The sequence below is a fragment of the Phoca vitulina genome, unplaced genomic scaffold (genome assembly GCF_004348235.1).
Source record: "Phoca vitulina isolate PV1807 unplaced genomic scaffold, GSC_HSeal_1.0 scaffold37, whole genome shotgun sequence".
Lineage (NCBI taxonomy): Eukaryota > Metazoa > Chordata > Mammalia > Carnivora > Phocidae > Phoca > Phoca vitulina.
In genome coordinates, this window is record NW_022589740.1 from 11,130,146 (window position 1) to 11,154,025 (window position 23,880).

Genomic DNA, 23,880 nt, shown 5'->3' on the forward strand with positions numbered 1-23,880 from the left:
GTCTGCTGCGGGGCCATCTTGCGACTGCTCTCTAAGTCAGTTTTAAAAAGTCACCTAGAACTCACACTAATAAGACAATGTCTAACCCAGAGCTTTAGTATCTTACTATCTTCTTCCTTGGTCCTCATGTTCTAACTTTTATGAGGCACCTGAATGAACTGCCAGGTCCTCCAATAGCCCAGGAATGGCATTTGGGGCAGGCCAATTTGGTAGGACGTGGCTTAGTGCTGAGAAGAGAAGGGAGTGAGGATCCTTCACTCACTGTCAGCTACCAGGGTGTCTCCTGCCCGGGTCATGATTTCTTTGCAAAGTGAGAGAGATGCTGGATGCATTGCTACCACACTTTCCCAGGCTTGTCGAGCCTGGGAATTGAGGACAGAATACCACAAAGTGCTGGGGAAAGCTCAGAAAATGGTTCCATTAACCTAGGATGTAATTTTACAAAGACCTCCTCCTGCTCGTAGCTTTTGAGTTTAATTAACCTCATCAAATAATAGTAATTTTCTAATTCTACTGAAAAGTTTTCAAAGCCCTTACAAGACAGTGAGAAATATAATAGTAATTAGCTTCCCTTCAAAACATCTCCTATAGTCTATACCAAGCATACACGACAGAGAAGAAACAGAACTGATGGTGAGTCCTGAGGAACTTGGGTTCAAGAATTTATCTTTGTCATTACATAACCAAGTATCTCTCAGAAAAGAATTGAACTTCTCTGGGCTCCGGTCTTCTCGTCTATAAAACAGGTAGAGAGATTGAGATGATTTAGTCCTTTTTAAGCCTGGCTGAATAGAATAACCTGGCTCATTTTTAAAATACTTCAAATGCCCAGGTTCCATCTCAGACCAGCGAGGGAGACTCTCTGGCAATGATTCTTGGCCACGGGTATCTGTAGAAGTGCACGGGTCATTGTGATCCTCCAAGCAGAGAACCACTGCATCGCTCCCTCCAGTGTCTTTGGTGACCAAAGCTCTGTGGTGTCCCTAGGTGAAGACACACGGACATAACGTTTCTGAGCAGATAAGGTTTCCCCATGGCCCACCACATTTTAATAAAGATTCTCTTTTCTCCAACTGAACCTTCTACCATACTCCAGTGAATTCTGCCTCACATTGTGTCCAGACCACAATGGCATTTTGAAGACCCAAGTGCCTCATCTTGGGCGGTCTTGAAGGTAAAAATTAATGTTATGTATATATTTTTTTTCTCTCTTTTTTTTTTAATAATAAAGGTCAAAATTAATCTGCCCTCTAGAGCTCTTTGCTCACTTTGCTAAAAATCATCTCAACTTCCAAATATTCTTGTCAGGAACAGGGATCAAAGACAGTAAGTTATTGACCTGTTTCCCTTCAATCGTGGTGAATATTTAACCCTGCCTTCCCCATCTGAAGACTAACATTCTTTAACAGACAGTAGTTGCTGATTTTTTCCTTTGTCCAAACTGCATGCCAGTTTGTTGGGGAGGGCAAGAAGTAAGGGAGGCCCAGGTTGGCACAAAACCACCACCCTGCCTGATAAAACCAGACATCTGACCTGTTGTCAGCTCCGCCCCTTGGTCTAGACAGGAGAATCAGAATCATTCAAGGCCAGGTATTCAAAGTGGACAAAATGCTCATTGTCTCTGAATAGCGGGGACTCTCACTAGCTAAATATTTGGTTGTACACACCCCCCAAAAAAAGAAAGAAAGAAGAAAAAGAAAGAAAGAAAGAAAGAAAGAAAGAAAGAAAGAAAGAAAGAAAGAAAGAAAGGGAAAGGAAAGGAAAGGAAAGGAAGGAAGGAAGGAAGGAAGAAAGAAAAAGAAAGAAAGAGAAAGAAAGAAAGAAAGAAAGAAAGAAAGAAAGAAAGAAAGAAAGAAAGAAAGAAAAAGGGAAAGGAAAGGAAAGGAAAGAAGGAAAGGAAAGGAAAGGAAAGGAAAGAAAGAAAAAGAAAGAAAGAAAAAGAAAGAAAGAAAGAAAGAAAGAAAGAAAGAAAGAAAGAAAGAAAACTGGTCCTCGTTTGGCTGATTAGACTCTGAAAGAAAGGTTTTTCCTCGTAGTGTCTGCTCTGAGACCATCGAGGACATGAGAGACCTAATCTCAGGGCCCACTTCACGGTCACACTGCTCAGAAAGGCAGTGCTTAGAGTTTAATGCTCTGCACTTGCTGTCTTGAAATCCTTAACAGTTTTATCCTTGAATCTGTGTTTTGTACATGAAGTCTGATGAAGTCTGATGGGACGGTAGAGCATGCACAGAGGGCTTGGGGCCTCAGTTCACATGTGGTCCCCGGTCCCCATTTCCCACCTCCTCCTGCTGCCTCCCTGGGACAGGGGATCTCAGCCACCTGCTCTCATCTCTGGTGTCCCAGCCAGTCGAGCCTCTCCACCCCAATCTCGCCTGGGGAAGAAACAGGGTTTGTGCTCCATCATCACCCTCCATCACTGACTGGGACCTGGGTGCAGGCGAGGGGAGGGGCAGGGTTAGATGTATTTCCTGTAGCATTTCAGGACAGAGCAAGGAAGTAGCTCTCCCTGCCTTAGGCTAGTCATGCTGTGGAGTGTTTCCTAGGTGACTTGGTGGAAAGATTCACCCACAACAGATCCCGAGCATGTCCCACCACGGAGACAGCCATTCCCTGGATTGTTGCCTGTCTACTGTGAGTTGGGGCTGTCAGCCGTGGCAACGGGGGACTGCCTTCCCTGCCCCAGCTGGGTGCCTACATTTTCATTTTACACTGGGATCTAAAATCATGTAGCTGATCTTTCCTAACCTGATTGCCGACAGATAGTTCTGGGTTTTGTAGAGCTATGTGAGGCTTGGGGAGGGCTATCAAAGTTCGATGTCATATGTATTCACACTTCCAGAGGAGAGGGAAAGATTTGCCTCTTCAAGTTTTTCCTCTGCTGCTAAATGTCATAATATACATATATCATATATCAGCTGTGCGACGTGGGGCACAAAGCTCGCGGGCACCAAACACCCTATGACGTCACTGGGTGTACCACTCCACAATGATCATTGCCTAATAAGCCACTTCCTCATCTGTGGGACTTTCTCTCTTTTGGGGGCGCACTTCATTCTCAACATTATCATAGTCTCATCTCCAATGAAGAACTTTGGCCCCTCATGGGTCCATTTCCATCCCTTTGCTTTTTCTTTTCTTTCTTTCTTTCTTTCTTTTTTTTTTTTTGCAGCACTTTTCTTAAAGGATGAACTTACATGACTTTTAATTAATGCATGGTTCCAGAGGATCCCCAGTGTATATGGTTCAATCCCATACTGTGAATGGGAATTGTGCTGAGCTGGGGACTCTTAATGACTTTGTGTAGGGGAATACATCCCTTGGGTGGATGAGGACATTGCCAAATTTCCATTGCCCTTGGTTCTGCACAGGCCAAGACCCCACCCCCTCACCTTTTTCCCCCAGGCCTTACAGGGGGTTGCTCATAGCATCCTCTTCTTCCCAATACACTGCTCAAAATTGTTTTTACTCTAATGTATAGCTCAGTATTGATTTTCTTAGGGGAAAACTATGAGAATAGCTCGGTCAGCCATTCGTGGTGAAGAAAATCCTGCAGGAGTGAGGGAATAGAGGGAAAGGGGAGGAGAGATGAAAGGGGAGAGAGGTGGCTTTTTTGCACATTTTTAGTCTGTGACTAGTGTGAAGTGACTTCCCTTGCATTTTGCAGTAAGCTTCTCTAAGCAAAATTTCCTCTCCAAACTCAGAAAACTTCGTGAGCCTCAGAGCAGTCACCTCCAACTGCCTCACCCTCAACTAACTCTCTCTGTTAGAAGCAAGCTTGTTGAAATATAGCATTTCTAGAATTTCCAAAAACATATGGTATACTTTCCTCCTGGAAAAAAATCTGTCGGCCAAGTAGGGAGAGGTTCATGATGAAAGCTGAAATTTAGAAGCAACAACTCTTAGAAGTAAAATCTGTATTATTTCCTAAAGCCTCCGTTCCAAACAAAACGCTTTTCATATGGAGCTCTTCTACTGAGAACTTTATTGAACACAGCTGCCTGGAGCAAAAGCACTCACTTTAGATGGCAAGATCTCTGTTAGAACAGTCTGGGTTGATCATTTCTACCTTGAATTGAAAGAATGCTAGTTACCAATAGAACCAAACAGAAACCTAAAGGTAAGATTTTTTTTTTCCCTTTTTTTTTCTTTTTTACCAAAGGAGACAGAAAAACATGCCCCAAGGGATGAGACCCAGAGAGTAACATAATAAACAGTGGATCACTATAGAAAGCTACTTGTTACTATTAATAATAACAATAGTCACTGCATCCGATAATCATACTAATTATTTAAAAAATCCCGGGAGGAATTTTCTTTTCCCCATTCTATAGAGGAGAGCAGAGATGCATAGGGCCAAGGTCATCAGAGCCCCTTGCCCAGCCTGGATCTGGCAGAGGTGGGACTGAGCCCAAAGGCTCAATCTCCAGCTCTTCACCTCTCCTTTACAGGACGTGAGAAAGAATTTGGGAAGCGACTGAATGGGTTTCTGATTACCATGGCTTTGTTGGAATGGCCACCTCCTTGGAACTCAATGGTCCCAAAAGCATCCGTCGGGCTGAGTTGAGTGTGCTTGCTGATGGACCACTTCTCGGACTGGATGTCATTTCGGGAGAGGCGACTCTCATTTTTCTCATTCTGAAGAACGGAGATACTGGGAGTGAGGCCCACATGCTGGCCGATCAGACGCCCACAGCAACACCTGCGTCAGAGGAGGTCAAAGTGAATCCCTGTATCTGCCATTATTGGAACACCCACTTAGGGCAACCTGCCAGAGAAGTCGACAGACCGTAGCCAGTCAGCTCTCAGGCAGAATCCCACAATGTGGCTATATCAGGCAAATAGTGAACTCAGGATTTACTGGACATACAAATTTTCTTTTCTGCTCCTCCTCATTTTCCTTTAGCTGGATAAGCTATAACATGCCTCCCAGCCTTCTCCACCCACCCCTTTCAGACCTGCCATATTGTTCTGGATCGGAACCTGTGAACAAAAGCCCTATAGATTTTTTTTTTAAGATTTTATTTATTTATTTGACAGAGAGAGACACAGTGAGAGAGGGAACACAAGCAGGGGGAGTAGGAGAGGGAGAAGCAGGCTTCCCCCTGAGCAGGGAGCCTGATGCGGGGCTCGATCCCAGGACCCTGGGATCATGACCTGAGCCGAAGGCAGACGCTTAATGACTGAGCCACCCAGGCGCCCCCCTATAGATTTTTCTACTTCTTACTCCTCCCATCTATCAAATCTTGCATGAAAGCCACTGCACAGCTTTGAGGGAAGAATCTTAACATGCACATTTAAATAAGAACGCTCACTCATATGTGAGTCACCTAACTTGTCTTTCCTCAATTGACATGCACTGTCAAATATCCAAGTCTGAGAATAAAAATCTACAGCTTAAGTGTTCCCAAAGAAACGATGAAAATATTATTCACAAGATATTTGAAAACAAAATTCACTCCTCACATCATGAAAATGTCCTTCATACTTTTCCACTACCACTATTATTAGTAATAATACCGATACATATCCTTCATACTTTACTTGTACCACTATTATAACTATTAATAATAATATTGATACACACTTCATACTTTACTAGTACCACTATTATAACTATTAATAATAATATTGATACACAGTTATCAGTTATTAAATACTAACGATGTCACATTCATTTTATGAGTAAAATATTGCAGTTTTGAAGGTTAGGAAATTTGCTCAAGGTTACACAGCTAGTCTATATGACTCTACAGCCTGTATTTTAAAATTGCTTGATTATGTTGCCTTTTCATAAAGGCATTTCCATATGTTACCACATCCCAAATGCTTCCTACTTTATACGCTGTTAATTTTTAAGGCAAAATCAGGGAGGTAAGTAGGATACTAAAGGTAAGGTAAGTAGGATACTAAAAATGTGCTTGGACGGGAATCTGAAGGTCAGCAGTCTAATTAGTAATCTGCTAGGAGTCTTTTATTTAAAAAGCTCTTTTTCATTTTAGCAGAAAATGTTGGTACAAACTAAGCATTTTGATGAAATGCTTAAAAGGGAAAATCAGTAACCATACTAAAAATACATATAACCCACTTATAGACAGTGATTGATTCCTTCCCAATGGGTTGTCTGTTATTTTGTACAGGCTGTTAGAGAATTAACTGCAGGCATGGCATATTATGTGGTGTATACATATAATATTGCTGCAGAGATGTCCAGCAAAGATTAAAAGAAATGATCTTTGACGTTGGTTCCCTTGCAATGGAGAGTGATTACTATTGTAGTTTTGTTCCCGTAACTGCTACTCTGTGGTCTCACTTCATTATAGAAACGGCAAGATTACCTATGGGGGTCTTTGGTGCTGGGTATGATGTGAACACATTCTCTTTTATAAAATGCTCTTTCTATCCAGGATTTCTGAGCCTGAAAAAAAAAAAAGAAGAAGAAGAAGAAAGGTGAACATAACCTCCAAGTATTTTTGCATAGGAAACAAAATTTCATAATCACGTAATAGACTAGTATCTCATAAACCGAACTGAAATTGTGGTTACTTCACACATAGACACTGCATATAACAAAATCAAGTGCTGCCAGAAGTTGTTGATTAGGTCAACATTATAATATCAAGTCAAAGAAAATGACCATAATAAAAAAAATGTTAGTGATGGAACCATATACAAATTCTTAATGATTTTTGAAGGCAGAAAAACAATGCTTTATGGAGGAAATGAAAAACACAGAGCAGTAGGTTTATATCCCTGTAAATAACAAATATTCAGTGCTGGGGGGAAATACATGTAAGTAAGCATGAAGTTCTCATGGCTAACACTTCCATTTGATTTTCCTTGTAGAAAGAAAGAGAAACTGGGGAGCCTGGGTGGCTCAGTCAGTTGAGCATCCAGCTCTTGATTTTGGCTCAGCTCATGATCTCAGGGTCGTGAGATCAAGCCCTGAGGCCAGCTCTGCGCTTATTGGGGAATGTGCTTGAGATTCTCTCTCTCCCTCTCACTCTGCCCCTCCTCCCACCTCTCTTGCTAAAAAAAAAAAAAAAGAAAGAAAGAAAGAGAAATGGTAAGAGAATTATACAATTCAAGAGCTCTAATCCATCATGATGCTTTTTCTAAGATCCTAATTAGCAGTGCTTAAATACAGAAGGAAAAAAAGGAAATGGAAGCATAAGGAAGATAAATGTCTTTATCATAGTCCAGAACTTCACAGGTAATGCCTTTGGAAGGAAGGAAGATAGCACTTTTTCTTTTCCTTTCTTTTCTCTTTTAATTCCACATGTCTTTAAGCACAGGAAGCACAGCTTCTTAGAATGGGCATTGTTGGGACTGTCCACCAGGAAGTCCGGCCACTGAGATTGGGTTCCCTGAAGGATAAAGGAAGCTCCCGCAAACTGTACCATCTTTGTTCCAAAGCACAGTGTACATCCCATAGCCGTTACCCCTTTCTTTGCCAGCTTTTGAAAAAGTAGATGAGCCTCCCATGAGATCCTACAAGCTACTCAGAAGATTCCTTTTCTAAGCATTTAAGACAGAAGTTGTTAGAGCATCCTGTAAAGTTATTTCCATATGGTATCATCTTTCTTTAACACAGTATCAGGACTAAATTTATGCCCTTAAAATATACAGGGCCATAAAAAAAATAAAATAAATAAAATATACAGGGCCAAAGTGCAACTTAGCAGTTTACTTGGCCTCAGTGACCAGTGTTAACTGTTACAAGCCCCTATATGTTGGCTGTAATTAATACTGACTCTGCCAAGGACCCAAACATCTATATAAACTGTGCGAGGGTCTGGTTTGCTTTCAACCCTTAGTCTCCCACCTCTCTCCTCTCTCATGATGGAGTCTATGCAAGCCTGTAGCCCAGAAGGCAGAAGTGATCTCGTATGACAAAGAACATTGTCATAGTAGCAACATGAGGGATGCTTGCACTTCTCAGTGTTTATGCACTATCCATGCAAAGAGGAGCACTTAGGCCATCTCCGAGATCCCTGGGTCCAGGTGGCCCTCTGCACCCTCAAACCACAAAGGTAATGTTTGCCATTCTGTTTGTCAGCTGGGCATGAAGAAAGCCCCCGTGTGATTCACAAAGATTTTTCTTCTCAAATATATAGGAAAAGCTAGTGGCTGCATCTTAGCAACAGAAATGAGCTGAGCAGTGTAGATAACCAGGCTTTATCTTTGTGAAAAGCCTGTAAGTTAGACTATTCATAGGCTGTGATTTTTCCTAGACACTGAATACTTCCATTGATAACATCTCTTGGCAGAGAGACGGTAAAAATATTCCTCACTGGACATTTGAAACCAACTTTCCCTACACCTTGGGGAGCAGGAAAGGGAGAATGCACTTTCCTTTCTTCTTTGTGGCCCACTTTGGCTAGAATTCAGAAGGATCTTTTGGGGAAGGATCTGCAAATTTTGGGGAGTGCCAACCAATATTCCCTGAGAGAAAGAAGGCATGGCAGTATTACGGATAGAGTGAGAGGTTTGCCATTAGAAAAAGTGGCATGAGTGGGACTCTATGGGCTGGACAAAGTCACATAATTTTTGTGGTCCTCAGTTTTTCTCATCTATAAAATGGGCACAATAATAATAATAGCTGACACACCAAGTTGTTATCATTATTATTTGGGTACCATGTTTCAATTCAAGAAAAGGGACCCGTGCTGGGTTGGTTCTGGTACTAAAAGTTCAGATGCAGGTTCACACAAGAGCACTATGAACCTGCTATAATAGACATGACCCAGTTTGATTTCTCTTTGCATTGGGGATCATAGGCTCCAAGAAGGCCTAGTTGGCCACTAAAAATGGTATATAGATAAGTTATTTAATATCCCTGAGTCTTTTCTATAAAACGAGGATAATCATAGCCACCTCAGAACATTGTTGTATTTACCAAAGCACATGATTCAGGGAGAGCACCTGGAACTCAGTAGGCGCTCAATATTTAGCATTTACGAAGGGCTCCTCATGTGCCTGGAAATATGCCATATATGTATTATCTCCATGGATCCTCATAAGGACCCCATGAGGGAAGTACTACTATTATATCCATTTTACCATTGAAGAAATGAGGCGGAGAGATGCAGCAAGTACATTTTAAAGCCAGAATTTGAACTTGCATAGTCTGACTAGAGTTCACACTCTTACCCACTCTGCTAAACTGCCTTTCCAAATTACATATTATTAATATTAATACCATATTATTAATACTAAATACCCAGTGCCATCTGGGCATGCCTGGTAATGCCTTGGTTTTTGGACAGAGTTGGACTCCTAGAGGCATGCCTTAGACCCAGTTCATACTTGCATTTTTCCCTCCTCTTCCCTCCCTCCTGTCCCCACACATGGAGTAATACATATTCTTCTGTGTTCTACCTCTCTCCTTAGGATAAAGGATTGGGGTGGGACATTAGGAAGACATTGTAATAGGAGCAAGAAGTAAAAGAAGGTGGATCATTATAAGAGCTCTAACAAAGAAATGTGATTCCAACAGGATTCCTAACTTGAGAATCTGGGGGACCATGACAGATGAATTAGACTTTCCAAGGACACCTTGATTATTTGTCTCACTCATGGATCCCAGTTTTGACTTGGAAGACCCTGGAAGTTTTAGTCAGAATTACTACATAGAGAGATTGCCAACTTGTTAGTTTTTAAAAATAAAGTAACTTGACTTGTTTCAGTTTAGCAACTTAATTACCTTCTTGAAGGTGAAAATCCTACCTCACTGTTAGTGAAAGGAATGAAGATCAATTTCCATTTCTTATTACCAGCAGATTAACCATTTCCCTTGCAAAGGCATGAAAAATTGGAGGGGGTGGGGAAGGAATGTAATATAAAAAAATCTTTCCAACATTCATAATTGAATTGAATTCTCTCTGTTTTTGAGAGAAGTACAATACATAATAGAAAGAGTGCATGTATAACACATGAATTAGAAATTCTACAAAATATCATGCATAATTGATTATGCTCTACTGTGGGCTTTGCTGTATTGTGCTTTTATTCAGGTCTTCAGTGTGGGTAGATACTAGATTTTTAAAATTATTTTCTTGAAGAGGGCAAATTTGATGTATAATCATGATTTAACTTGTTCCCCAAACTAATTCCCTTTTCTTTTGTCCAAAGGCTTTGAACTGCTCTGCGTGAGCTTCATCCTTGGCTTCAATATCCAAATAAGTTAGCTCAGAATGGCTATTCTTGTTGTTAGAAAGCATGAAATAGTTTTGACATGCCATGTTTCTTACTGACCCTTTAATTCTCTTCTAATGCAAAACTTCAATGGACAGGGTGCTCTCAAATCTTTTCTTTTTAAATATGCTTCAGAAGTCTCATGTACTCAGAAAAGATGGCTTCCATCAGACCTTAGAAAATCACTTTGTACATTCTTCTCTAAAGGTAGAACGGCCACATCACCATGACTGAGTTTGTGAAGGGCTATTTTCTTTCTTGTCTTTCTGCATTATCAGTCATGTGTGATGTGTAATAGGGAAGTGGTTTCAAAGGCTAATAATTAAAGGACTTCGTATTGAAAACAAAAATGAGGACATTCATATTTTGAACAAAGTATAATGATTACCCTCAAAGAATAAAGTACTAATTTTGCAAGTAAAATGTACAGTCAATAAAGGATACAAATGATAGAAACAGACAAACAAAAGCTGTAAGTATTGCCTCTGAAGGGAAAAAAAAAATTAGGTTATTTCATTTAGTCAGGTTTCACTTCTTTTTCACAAAGATTCTGCTACAAACATTAGTTCCCCCAATTACTCTGATGCTTCGTACTCCCGGCTCCCCACCAGCTACAGGATCAAGAACTTCTCCAGGCAGGAATGGTTTACAAGTACATACATCGACTATGTACTAAATCTGTCTCCAGAAAGTCTTGGAAAGTGCTACTGCAATCCACCCTTTAGAAACATAACTTAACAGAACAACAACAACCCAGACCAGTAATCACAAGATTAGAGAGAGAAAAAAAGAATCCACTAAATCTATAGAACGAACCAAGTGAAGTTTCACTATGTTCCTTATTTTGAGACTCTCTTGTTTCAAATGTACACTCTATCTTAATCAGAACAAAACACCGAAGACCCAAAGGTACTGAACGCCTGTATTCCTTTTTGACTTTAGCTTTCCTTCAGCATCAACCTGGGCATTCCTTTGGTCTTCCCCCGATCCACTGCTGGGAGGTTGAACAAGAAGAAAACGAGCCAAAATCATTTTACCTGAGCACTGACTCTGGGTGGTGGCAAAGGCAGTCCCACGAGCAGGTCCTGTTGCTTTCATTTTGCTGTGTCTGGGGCTGGTCATCCCGTTAATAATGCTCTTATGACCGCCCACTGGAAAAAAAGCCACTTGCCCAGCTCTTCCCCCAAGAGACGTTTCAAGTAAGCAATGAACTTGGGCAGATTAGCCCCTTGGAATGTGCCGCTTTGGGATTAGCCTCACTAAGAATCCCATGGACATTCCCTTGCAGCCCTCAAACACTGCTTGATTTGAACATCTAATCTGACGCCAGAAGAAAAACAAATCCCCGGAGAGATCGGATTTAATTGGCACAAGTCCTGACAGGCTCTCCCCCCTTTCCTTTTTCCATTTTCAGAGAGAAGGCTTCTGAAAAATGTGATAAGGTGTTCTGAGTTTTGCAAAGTTCAACTCGGGAAAGCAAACCCTTCTAAGGAAACTGTGTTAATGCTCCGAGTGGTTCGAACACACAAGGGGCATTGTTCCTGCCTCCCCAAAGAATGGAATGACAGTGTTTCTTTAAAGAGGAACTGCTCACAGCTCTGCACGTTTCACAAAGAATAGTTTGGTCCCTGAACATGAGCCCAAGCAGAACAAAGTGGGACTAGGCCAATGGCTTTCCACAACTTCTAAAGTGTCAATAAATGATAAAACTTGTCTGATTGCACTTCTCATCCTTGGCCCCTCCCTTGCAATTGCAAATGTGAGATCGGAAACCTACACTCTCCCGTTTCCCCGTGAAAAAGAGAGGAGTAGTGAGCATTCCAGAATACGGACTCGGACTGAAAGCAGCTCACACCAGGATGGTTTTTGACCTGCGGTGGCCCAACTGGGAGCTTCTGGCTCACACAAAAGGGGCTCTTTCAAACATCACCCAAGGGTGAGTTTTTCAGATAACAGTAGGTCTTACCTACGTAAGTGAACAAATTGGGAGGGAAAAGAGCTCCAATTTCAACAAGGCAAGAATACTTTGTAAAAAGTAAATATATAAGCATTTCATCTCCAAAGGACTGCTGTCTCCCCACCGACAGAAGTCAGAGCAGAGAGGGGGTATTTATGGTCAACCACCTGAGCTGTAAATCTTTGAGGGCAGGGCCACTTTGATCTTCATTTTTCCTGAAAATACCTAGTAGGCATTTCATGAACGCTCGCAGGGAGTCATAGCATAACCAGAGGACTTATCCCAAACTTGGATGGAATCCTTCACCTTCTCCTTGCCTCTCTGCTGTTTCCAAGACTGATCTCCTTCAAACTCTGGTCTGTCACATACAGAGGTTCACCAGACACAAAAATCAATAAATTGCTTCAAATGACCTTCAACCGAGGAAGCAGTACATGCAAGTGGAACAGCAGATGGGAGCTTTAGCATTAAACACATGATGGAGAAGTCCCTGCGCTTGTCTTCAGGAGTTTGGCTACAGAATGGTATGGAGTGACAGCCTCGATAATGTGCATCCCCACTTTTCATGTAGTGGGAACACTCCCATGCATTCTATTCTCAGGGAATCACCAGAGATGTGAGCACACAAAGATGTTCATTGCAGCTTTATTTATAATACAGAAAAATTGAAACAAAAGGCCATCAATGGGACGCTAATTAAACTATGGCACTTGCCATTTGATGATGATCAGAATCGAGTTTCAGAAGACTAATTACATAGAGAAATACGTATCTTCACGTTCTTATGTGTGAAAAGCGGGCATTAAATAGTAAGTGAATAATAACTAGATTTTTAAAATACCTACAGACATAATAGGTGGGAACTATACTAAAGCAGAGACTGTGGCTAATTTTTATTTTCTTCCTTTTGTTTTTCTGTATTTTCCTAAGTTTTTTTTCCTGTAATCATATATTTGTAGTCATAAAACTATATTCTTTGTGATCAGAAGGTTTCCTTAAGCTGTGAAGCTTAAGATAACAGGAAGCCACTGGGATGAGCAGTTCAGGAAGTGACTTAGGAAGAATTCAGCTAAAAGAGAGAGCGCCTGGCTGGTTTAGTCAGTAGAGTGTGCAACCCTTGATCTCTGGGTCATGAGTGTGAGCCTTACATTGGGTGTAGAGATTACTTTTAAAAATAGAGAAGGCTCAGTGGAGAACATGTGGAAAGAAAATTATATTCTATAATGTTCTGGGTGAGTCTTCTAGAGTCTGAAGGAGGGGTGGGGGAAGGGAACAGAGAAGAGAAGGAGAAAGACCAGATGTAGGAGGGAGAGAAGGGAGAGGAGGGGGAGAAGGAGGAAGGAGAAGAGGAGGACGGTTGGCGGGCAGGCAAGGACCTGAGAGACATGGGGCTGGTAGTCTGTAGGCTCTCTGTGTGACTAAATAAATTGGTTACAGATGATCCCTCCGATATAAGAAATACTTGAAAAATTCAGCTTTCTTCAACCTCCTTCCTCACCAGATACTACTTCAAGCCTTCATCTGACTTACTTTAAATCTTGAGTTCACTCACATTCATACTGAGCATTTTAAATACTGCCCCCATATTTTTCTTAATTCTATTCTCTCTAGTCTTACTCATTTTCCCCCCTTTTTGCTTACTTTTCCTTTATAGAGAGAAATATTTGATAGGGACAAGAATATGAGGCATCTTCCGTGAACTTTAGACCAAAGACAAAAAAATTATCACCAGAACCATGAGCAGTTTTGTTTAAGAGAAAGGGAGGCCCCAGGTAAAGTCAGACCGCGATGCTTTCACATGCGGTCACAGATGATCTTCAGGACCCTTTGATTCGAGAAGGTAATTAGTTCCAAAGAGACTTGTAGCTCTGGGCCACACCGTCCATATGGATCTTTTTAAAATCTTGTGCATCACCCAACAACGCAACTCCTGACAGGATATATTTCCAGCCTGTTTCAGCTGTAGTTTAGAGAGAATATAATTTGAATACTAACAAGAGGAAACCACAAGGGTAATGCTGACTCTGGTTGTTCTTTACATGGTGGCAGATTTACCTTATTCTCCTAATCCATCATTAAAGAAAAAAAAAAAATCACACTCGAATAGAATATACTAAAAACTTTCCACTGGTACCTAACTCAATTTTAAAAATGGAAATCAGATTTTCTACACGTAAAAACTAGGTTTTAAAATGGAAAAACGCATATTTCACTGTTATAAAGATGTCCAAAGCATTTTTTTTCTGTGATGTCCACATTTGATGACAACAGCGACAAAGAGCGTGAAACAGAGGAGTCAGCAAACATTTTCTCTCAAGGGCCAGATGGCAAATCATTTAGGCTCTTTGTGGGCCATATAATCTCTGTTGTGCCATTTAACTCTGCTGTTGTAACACCAGAGAAGTCATGGGCTGTGTTCCATTGAAACGGGCAGCGGGCTGGGACTGGTGTGTGCTGGTCAGCCCCTGGTATAGGAAAAGGGGGTCTGCATGATGGGGCTGCAGGGGAGGAGTGGTGGCCGAAGATCCAGGCTTTCATGGCACCATTCCTTGCAATTCCTGGCTCTTCCTTGAGCATGTCAGGCAAGTTCTCACCCAGGTGCCTTTGCTCTTATTTCTTCTACCTGGACAGCTTCATCCTCAGATATCCCACAACTTGCTCCCTGAGCACATCGGGGGCCGCTAAGAGGCTTTCCTCGACCAGCTACCTCAAGGCACACTGTGTCTTTCTCACAGCCCTTCACAGTATGGGGCGGTATGGCACCTCCTTGCATCATTATTTGTCTATTGTCTCCGTCGGCCACTAGAATGTGAGTGCTTGAGGGCAGTGATTTCGTTTTGTGATTTCTGTTGCCCCAGCACCTAGAACTGTGTTTGGGACATCATAGGCATACATAAGGATGTAGGCACATCATTTGACATACTTGCACATCAGTTCCTAACCTGTAAGATGACAGCAGCAGATGGACTTGTGTTTCCTAAAGGGGGATTTTAGGGTAGTAACTTGATGGGCATTTTTAATAGTTGGGCTTATGTTAAAATATAATATACAAGCAGTGGTTAACCCTGCAACTTCACAAATGCTATTGCTTGGGGACTTACATTTTCCCTTTTGGGGTCGTGAAAAAATATTTAATAAATTAGAGTAAAAACCATTTGTAGGTAAGAGAAAAATGACGTATCACAAAACAGACTGAAGGTGGGGAAACACAGGACCAATCCCTCTTAAATGTTCCTTGTTTTTATTCTAATGCCTGAAAATAAATATATGGTGGGTTCTAATAGTCAGAGTTGCAGTTGACCTATAAAGTGAAAAACAATGCCTGAGAAACATCATAAAGCTAGCTGCCACCAGCATGTTCTTCCTAAAATAATTGATTCGGCCGCCATCCCTTGGTCAGTTCCCTTCCATGGCTCCCCAACCCCAGCACCATCAGGTCACCATCAGGCATTTAAACCTTTAGGATCTGGTCCTGGATGTATCTTAGTCAAATCTTTCAATTTTCCTCCAAATCTTTGAACACATTATGCTCCAGTAAACTAAATTATTGATTGTTCTCCTGTGTACCAGGCTGTTCCAGACTTCTCAACCTTTTGTTTGTTTTTTTTGTTTTGTTTTGTTTTGTTGTTTTTTGTTTTCATTTGCTTTTATTTATTTATTTATTTATTTTTATTATGTTATGTTAGTCACCATACAATACATCATTAGTTTTTTTTTTTAATTTTTTTTTTAAGATTTTATTTATTTGCGAGAGAGACAATGAGAGACAGAGAGCATGAGAGGGAGGAGGGTCAGAGGGAGAAGCAGACTCCCCGCTGAGCAGGGAGCCCGATGTGGGACTGGATCCGGGGACTCTAGGATCATGACCTGAGCCGAAGGCAGTCGCTTAACCAACTGAGCCACCCAGGCGCCCAATATATCATTAGTTTTTGATGTAGTGTTCCATGATTCACTATTTGCATATTACACCCAGAGCTCATTGCAACACATGCCCTCCTTAATACCCATCACCGGGCTAACCCATCCCCCCACACCCCTCCCCTCTAAAACCCTCAGTTTGTTTCTCAGAGTCCATAGTCTCTCATGGTTCGTCTCCCCCTCCGATTTCCCCCCTTCATTTTTCCCTTCCTTCTCCTAATGTCCTCCATGCTATTCCTTATGTTCCACAAATAAGTGAAACCATATGATAATTGACTTTCTCTGCTTCACTTATTTCACTTAGCATAATCTCCTCCAGTCCCATCCCCGTTGATGCAAAAGTTGGGTATTCATCCTTTCTGATGGCTGAGTAATATTCCATTGTATATATGGACCACATCTTCTTTATCCAGTCATCTACTGAAGAGCATCTCAGCTCTTTCCACAGTTTGGCTATTGTGGACATTGCTGCTATGAACACTGGGGTGCATATGGTCCTTCTTTTCACTACATCTGTATCTTTGGGATAAATACCTAGTAGTGCAATTGCTGGGTCAGAGGGTTGCTCTATTTTTAATTTTTTGAGGAACCTCCACACTGTTTTCCAAAGTGACTGTACCAACTTGCAAAAATGGACAAGGCAAGAAACAACAAATGTTGGAGAGGTTGTGGAGAAAGGGGAACCCTCTTACACTGTTGGTGGGAAGGCAAGTTGGTACAGCCATTCTGGAAACCAGTGTGGAGGCTCCTCAAAAAATTAAAAACATACTTCTCAACCTTTGAAGAAGCTGTCCCATTTGCCTGGAATGCTAAGTTCTAGCATCTGTACTTAGTAAGTGCCTCTTTGTTCTTCCAGACTCTGGACAAAATACCGTGTTCTCTACGAGGCTTGGCTGGCCAGTGCCGGACACAGTGAATCATCACAACTACCAGTCCACTTCTGTACCTTGCCCATACTTCCAGTAGGGGAAAAGTCATCCAAGGTCATAATGGTTTATTTTCACATCGAAATTTATAATCAACCATTGTCAATACTCAATGCTCTGGGTCTCTTACGGTGCTGCCTCACCTAGAACATGTCCCTTCTTCCTTCTATTTGTTACCCTGGTTTCTATGGGACTATGAATTCCTCATTTTTAATAAATCATCTCTGGGGGATTTGTGGACTGAAATTATTTGTACGGAAATTCACTTTATAGCCTCTACACTTAAATCATATACAACTTAACATAAAGCTAAATTGTATCTTATCACCAGATTGGGAAAAGATTCAATAAGTTATGCTTTACAATTAAAAATAAAACCCATTTTTTATCAATGGGTCATGCTGTATAAATTATAATGCATTCAGAATTCTTAGGTAGAGGTAACATGAATATATATATATATATATATATATATATATATATGAATGTTAATCTCAAAGGCATTTTCATAAACCATTTAAAAATATACTTCCACGTTTCTTTGGAAAACTGTTTCTTCAGCATAAAGCAGCTAATCACTACTTGGCAATAACATATATTTATAAAGAATTGTACGGTTCACAGAATGCTTTCACAAATAGCATTTCATGAAATATTCACAGTAACTCTGTAAGGCAGGTATTATAAAATTCCATTACCCAAATAAAAAACCGGAGCTTACAGAGGTTACACATGAGCCATCAGCTTAGCCTGAGAGGCTCCAAGCCCCGTGATTCCTTTCACTAGGGTACAGAGAACCCTGCATCCTTTTACACTGTGACTGGTTTTCGGGGTGCTAAATGATCTTTTTCTTCTTCATAGTGGAATAAGTGCACTTTAATCATCCTGATCTTAATAAAATATACACACGGCATTAAGCCTAATAGACTGCTGAAGCAACGCATGATGATGTAGGTCTCTATTTCAAAAGCATCCTGGTTAGAGTCCAGGATTGACCATTTGTTTGAATGTAATAGCTGATTTCATACCTGGTCACATAAACACTTAAAAGCCACATACATACTCTTAGGGACTTTACTGCCTTCAGGGACCGAAAAACAGAACTACAGTAGTGCCGACCCTATTTCAAGGTAACGGTAGGATAAACTTCACCCAGAGAAGGAGAAACTACAAGAATAAATTATGACCAACAAAACTATGAGAATGAGGTCTGACCCACTCCACAGGAGCCAGGAAGTTTAAAATGCTGAGTCATTTGTTAGAAATAGCTGTGTAATAGTATGGGTGCACAACCAGTGACAGGCTGGGGGGCTGGGGGGAGGGAGGGAGTGGTGGTTTCTATATTCCTGGAGGCTGCCCCCATGGGAAATACAACTTTATTTTCTGTCCAGTAAATGAGGAGTGGGGGCCAGGTGATGTCCTCCTCTACACTCTTAATTCTGTTTACTTTTCACTACTCATTCCTGCACTCTTCTTTGTCAGGAGCCAAAGAAAGAGGCTGTCGTGAAATGGAAACATTTTGTGTTAATGTAGAAATGGGGAATTTATGTGACAAACTGTATCATAGATTCAGAGGCTAGTCTCCATTTTGTTTACCTCTCTTGCCCTGGAAGGACCAAGATGTTGAGAAGAGGGTGAGGATGGATTCGTAGTTACACTTGTATTTGTATAGAGTTCCCACATCAGGATTCACTGCTAAGGAAACCAGGGTCCCTTTCCCTCTCCTTCCCTCCCGCTCTCTCTCTCTTTCTCTCTCTCGATATATAAATAAATACATAGATACATAAAATTTATGATATATCCAAATATATATTCATATTTCTGTATTTCCATTTTTATATTGATAATAAAGACATAATATATTCTACATTCTATGTTACTATTTTTATACTGTAATCATACTTTTATATTTGTTTTTAATTTTACATATTTTATTTATAAAATATATTTCATAACATTAAAGATATATTTATAAGATTATATAACATTTACATATACTTCTAAATATTTGTATATATACACATTTTTCAATTATTTTTAGTTCCTTTATCATCAGTCCTAGCTACTTTAAAGTCTTCTGGTTTATTTGAGATACTGATTTATCTTAATCAAGGAGTGATTTCAATTCTCAGGTCAAACTCTGTACCCTCACAAGGGACAGACTTAAATCTGGCTGTGGGATTTTATTTCTGAAGCCCTGATTTTCTTTATCTATTCAAAGCTCTTATAAGGCAGAGCCTGGTCAGGAGTCCCGAGATACACATCCCAGCCACGGCTTGTTGAAAACTACGCATGCGACCTTGGGGAAATGACTTCATCTTGGTGACCTCTTAGGTCATCCCCAGTTCTTAGAGCTGAGGATTCAGGGAATCAGAACCCAACAACTCTGCCCTCATTAGTGTGTAGAGAGTACGTGCAGAGGCATTTTGAAATGAGGTGTTTTTGTTTTAATTTTTACAAATTCTTGGAATCATTATTCTTTCGATAACAAACAAAAATGTAGCAGAGCACGAGGTTTTGTGCCTACCAAGACAAAGTACATAAGGAGATTTGAATTAATAAATAATCCCTGAAAGAATTCTCACTAGATGCCAACCATTCTTAAGAAAGCCCCTGGTGTAGCAATCTGGCACACACGGGAAGTTCTAATTCTGTTTCAATAAGATTCCAAGTATTATTAAGACATTATTACAATTAGTTAATAAGTTGACATTTCTAAGTTCGGTCACTGAGAGAGTGTTCAAGACCAGAACTTGGTGTTCTCTTGCTCTCCTCTACCACCAAATGATGAATCAAATCTTGGTGATCATTCAGGTCAGACTACGCAGAGACTGCCAATGATTGGTACTTCTTCTTTTTTTTTAAAACCTAGCAATCAAGAATTATTTAACTGGAGAGGCTGAGATCAAATCAATCCCATTTTTATCATCAGAAGCAAGTTATAAGCAAACAGGTCCAGCGATGTAAATGCGAAGCTATTCCTATTACTCTCTGGAAATGAAAAATTATTAGATATTAAGTTAATGCAGTGTAAATGTATTTCTGTCTGATAGCCGTCTTTCTCTGTCAAATTACTAGATTGTTAGGTAGGAAATAAAACCATCCACATAAATTCAGCCTCTGGTTATGTTGTACTGAAGTTTTAAGACAGTTCAAGGTCATTAGGCCTAGCTTCAAAATCCTGTCAATGTCTTCCCTTACATACTCACTACCAACCTAAGTTCTATCTTTTTGATTTATTCTTATCTTAGTATAATATAAAATCTCTGTGGAAGATTTTAGGTCCTGGAAGACACAGATACATGTATTAGCTTTCTCTAAATATATTGATTTAAATTTGATGCACATGGAAATGAACACAAATTCAAAAGTAGGTGTAAAAACAGTAGGTAATGAGAAATACAGATTTAATCTCCAATTTGTGTGCCATTGAATGGCAACGTGATTTTTTTTTTCTCCTCTATTTTCTTACCACCTCACCTTACTAATGTAGAGAATTCTCCTCTTTTTTTTTTTTTTTGGTTTTATTTATTTTTGTGAGAGAGAGAGAGAGTGAGCACAGAGGGAGAGTGAGAGGGAGAAGCAGACTCCACACCGAGCAGGGAGCCCGAAGCGGAGCTCGATCCCAGAACCCTGAGATCATGATCTGAGCCCAAGGCAGATGCTTAACCGACTGAGCCACCCAGGTGCCCCAAGAATTCCCATCTTTGAATGTTTGATACCAAAATGAATTTCCGATAGCACTATTCTTCTGAAAGAAGTTATGCTAATAAATCTATTTCAAAAAACATACTGTGCGGGCACCTGGGTGGCTCAGTCGTTAAGCGTCTGCCTTCAGCTCAGGTCATGATCCCAGGGTCCTGGGATCGAGTCCCACATTGGGCTCTCTGCTCAGCAGGAGGCCTGCTTCTCCCTCTCCCACTCCCCCTGCTTGTGTTCCCTCTCTTGCCATCTCTCTCTCTGTCAAATAAATAAATAAAAACAAAACATACTGTGGTAGCTTCCTAATTTGTCCCCCCAGTTCACTGTCCATCCAGCAATAATCTTTTTTTCCCTCTTATTTAAGAGACTTTGTTAGAGCAGTTTTAGGTTTGAAGAAAAATTGAGCAGAAGTACAAAGAGTTCTCCTATATTCCCTCCCTCTCCTCTTCCCATGGTTTCCTTCTTATTTAACGTCTTGCATTGGTGTGCTACATTTGTTCCAACTTATGAACTGACATTGATATATTTTCATTCAGTTAAATCCACAGTTTATATCAGGGTTCCTGCTTTGTGTTGTACAGTTCTCTGAGTTTTGCCAAATGCATAGTATCATGACTCTATCATTGTGGCATCATATGGAAGAGTTTTAGTGATGACCATTTAAAATAACGGATTAGTTGCGGCACCTGGGTGGCTCAGTTGGTTAAGCATCTGACTCTTGGTTTTGGCTCAGGTCATGATCTCGTGAGATCGAGCCCTGCATCAGGCCTTGCACTGGGCATGGAGCCTGCTTAAAATGCTCTCTCTCCCTCTGCCCTGCTCCCCCTACACACTCTCTCTCATAATAATAATAATAATAATAATAATAATAATAATATTAAAAATAATAATGAATTAGCTCATGGCATCCCATCTCCCTGGCCCCAAAAATCATCCAGTGATTTCTCACTACTTCTAGAAGAAAATTTAGATTCCTCAACTGGTCCCAAGCTTTGCATACTTTTCACATCCCCGCTCACTACCTGCAGCCACACCAACCTTCTTTCAGATCTGTGATTGCTCCAGATAAAGAGACAGAAGAGTAAAAATGTCATAATATAAGTTAGTCTTAAATTTGAATTAGTTTTTGAGGAACTATAAACAGATAATACTCATGACCTGAGTGGAGGAGGTTGTGGATGATTCGATGTTTCAAATGTAAATTTTCATAAGTAGCAATTCTCTACAGATTGATTTAATTTGATAATGTCATCTATCCTAAGATTCCTATTGGCACATGAAGGATACATGCGATAACTATTTTGGAAGTACAGTCAGGTCATTAATCACTGAGAAATCATGGAGCAGAAACCAAGTACCCTGTTTCACTGATCAACTTAAACTCCAAACCCTAAGTTTGCAAGAGATCTTCAGTCCTTTCTCCAACAGTTAGTAAAAAACTAACTTCTCTCTGGTGAACGATACCTTGTTTCTAGCTCATGATATAACTGCAAAGGAAAGTCATAAAACACACACACACTCACATGAAATTCCTGACTCTGGACTGCTATCCCTGTATTAAAATATGGTATGTGACCATTCATTAAAACTGTCACTTCAGGTAAAGGCATGTAATAGACTGTAGTACTAGTTGATTTTCACACACACACACACTCACACACAATAATACTGTGTTTCTTCTGTTCAAATAGGTATTTCTTTTTCCTTTTCCTTTTTGAGTACCACGTGTCATACTGAGGTGTGCATTATTGTTAAATACTGAGTCTACCCGAGGTCACAGTAAATGAAGAACAATGATGAAGTATAGGACACATATGAACACACACGTGTGTATGTATTTTGTCCCATTTCAAATCCCAGGGTAAGTTATTTGAAAGTGAATTATTATGAGAGAGGGCATGCATTTCACAAATGTACAAATCTAATACTCCACAAGAGAGAACCAGGTAGAGAAAACATTTCTCTATGCTAACAGTTCTAATGCAGAAGTCTTTAAACAACCATTAAGAATAAAATGTAGGGCGCCTGGGTGGCTCAGTTGGTTAAGCGACTGTCTTCGGCTCAGGTCATGATCCTGGAGTCCCGGGATCGAGTCCCGCATCGGGCTCCCTGCTCAGCGGGGGGTCTGCTTCTCCTTCTAACCCTCTTCCCTCTCGTGCTGTCTCTCATTCTCTCTCTCAAATAAATAAAATCTTTAAAAAAAAAAAAAAAAAAAAAAAAAAAAAAAAGAATAAAATGTAAACAAAAGCTTAGTTGTGGACTTGCTAATTGTACTTCATTAAAGCTGATGCTACCTGGAGCTCTGACTCCTAACCATTGCATGGAGAATCTGAAAATGGGCCATCAGAGTTGCATTCACTTATTTTTTAATTAATTTACATCAGCATTCAAGAACATCTGTTGAACACTGACCACGTGCAAAACTGTTTTAGTTGCAGAGGAACTACAAAACTTTACAAAGACCCTGTATCTGCTTTTTGGTTTATGCTGTGTGCTAGAACAATGCTTCTCAAGAGATCTGCGGTGAAGGATCATTATTTTAAAAAACGTTCAATCCATTACAAACTGATAGTTTTGTAAAATGCCACGAAATGATGCACTGGGACTTTGTGGCTAATGGTAAACTGCTATAGGAATTTTGGAATGTTTATTCTCAGCTTTTGCACCTCTCTCGTCATTCACAAACAGGTTGTGGGCCAGCACCAGTTCACGGACCCGAAGGCCCCACCCAATGTGCAGCCTGCGAACCAGCAGCATCTGCAAGCATCCGGGAACTTGTTAGAAATGCAGATTCCTCGGCCCCACTCCAGACCCCTCGAACGTGCACCTGAGCTTTAGGAAGATCTCCAGGTGATTCCTTTACATTAAAGCTGGAAAAGCGCTGTTCTGAAGGGAAATCCATTAGATGGATGAAAAGCTACAATAGGGGTGCCTGGGTGGCTCAGTTGCGTAAGCATCTGACTCTTGGTTTTGGCTTAGGTCATGATCTCAGGGTCCTGAGACTGAGTCCCGCGTGGGCTCTGCGTCCAATGGGGGAGTCCGCTTGAGATTCTCTCTCTCACCCTCTCTCTGCCCCTCCTCCCACTCGTGCTCTCTCTCTCCCAAATAATCCTAAAAAAGAAAGAAAGAAAGGAAGAAAGAAAGAAAGAAAGAAAGAAAGAAAGAAAGAAAGAAAGAAAG

At 40.6% G+C, this 23,880-nt stretch overlaps 1 protein-coding gene across 8 annotated transcripts in view; it reads right to left on the reverse strand.

The window, feature by feature from the left end:
- The window catches only part of TRPM3 (transient receptor potential cation channel subfamily M member 3), a 919,507-nt gene that overhangs the window by 250,039 nt on the left and 645,588 nt on the right, over positions 1–23,880 (reverse strand). For 7 of the 8 annotated variants that reach the window (XM_032427586.1, XM_032427585.1, XM_032427583.1 and 4 more), the window contains exons 2-3: positions 6,339–6,418; positions 4,498–4,702 (exon numbers count right to left, since the gene is read on the reverse strand). In XM_032427586.1, coding sequence (XP_032283477.1) covers positions 4,498–4,702; positions 6,339–6,418 — 285 coding nt within the window. Of the gene's footprint in view, positions 1–4,497; positions 4,703–6,338; positions 6,419–11,234; positions 12,184–23,880 lie in introns of those variants that run through there. The other variant, XM_032427587.1, reaches the window with a different exon arrangement.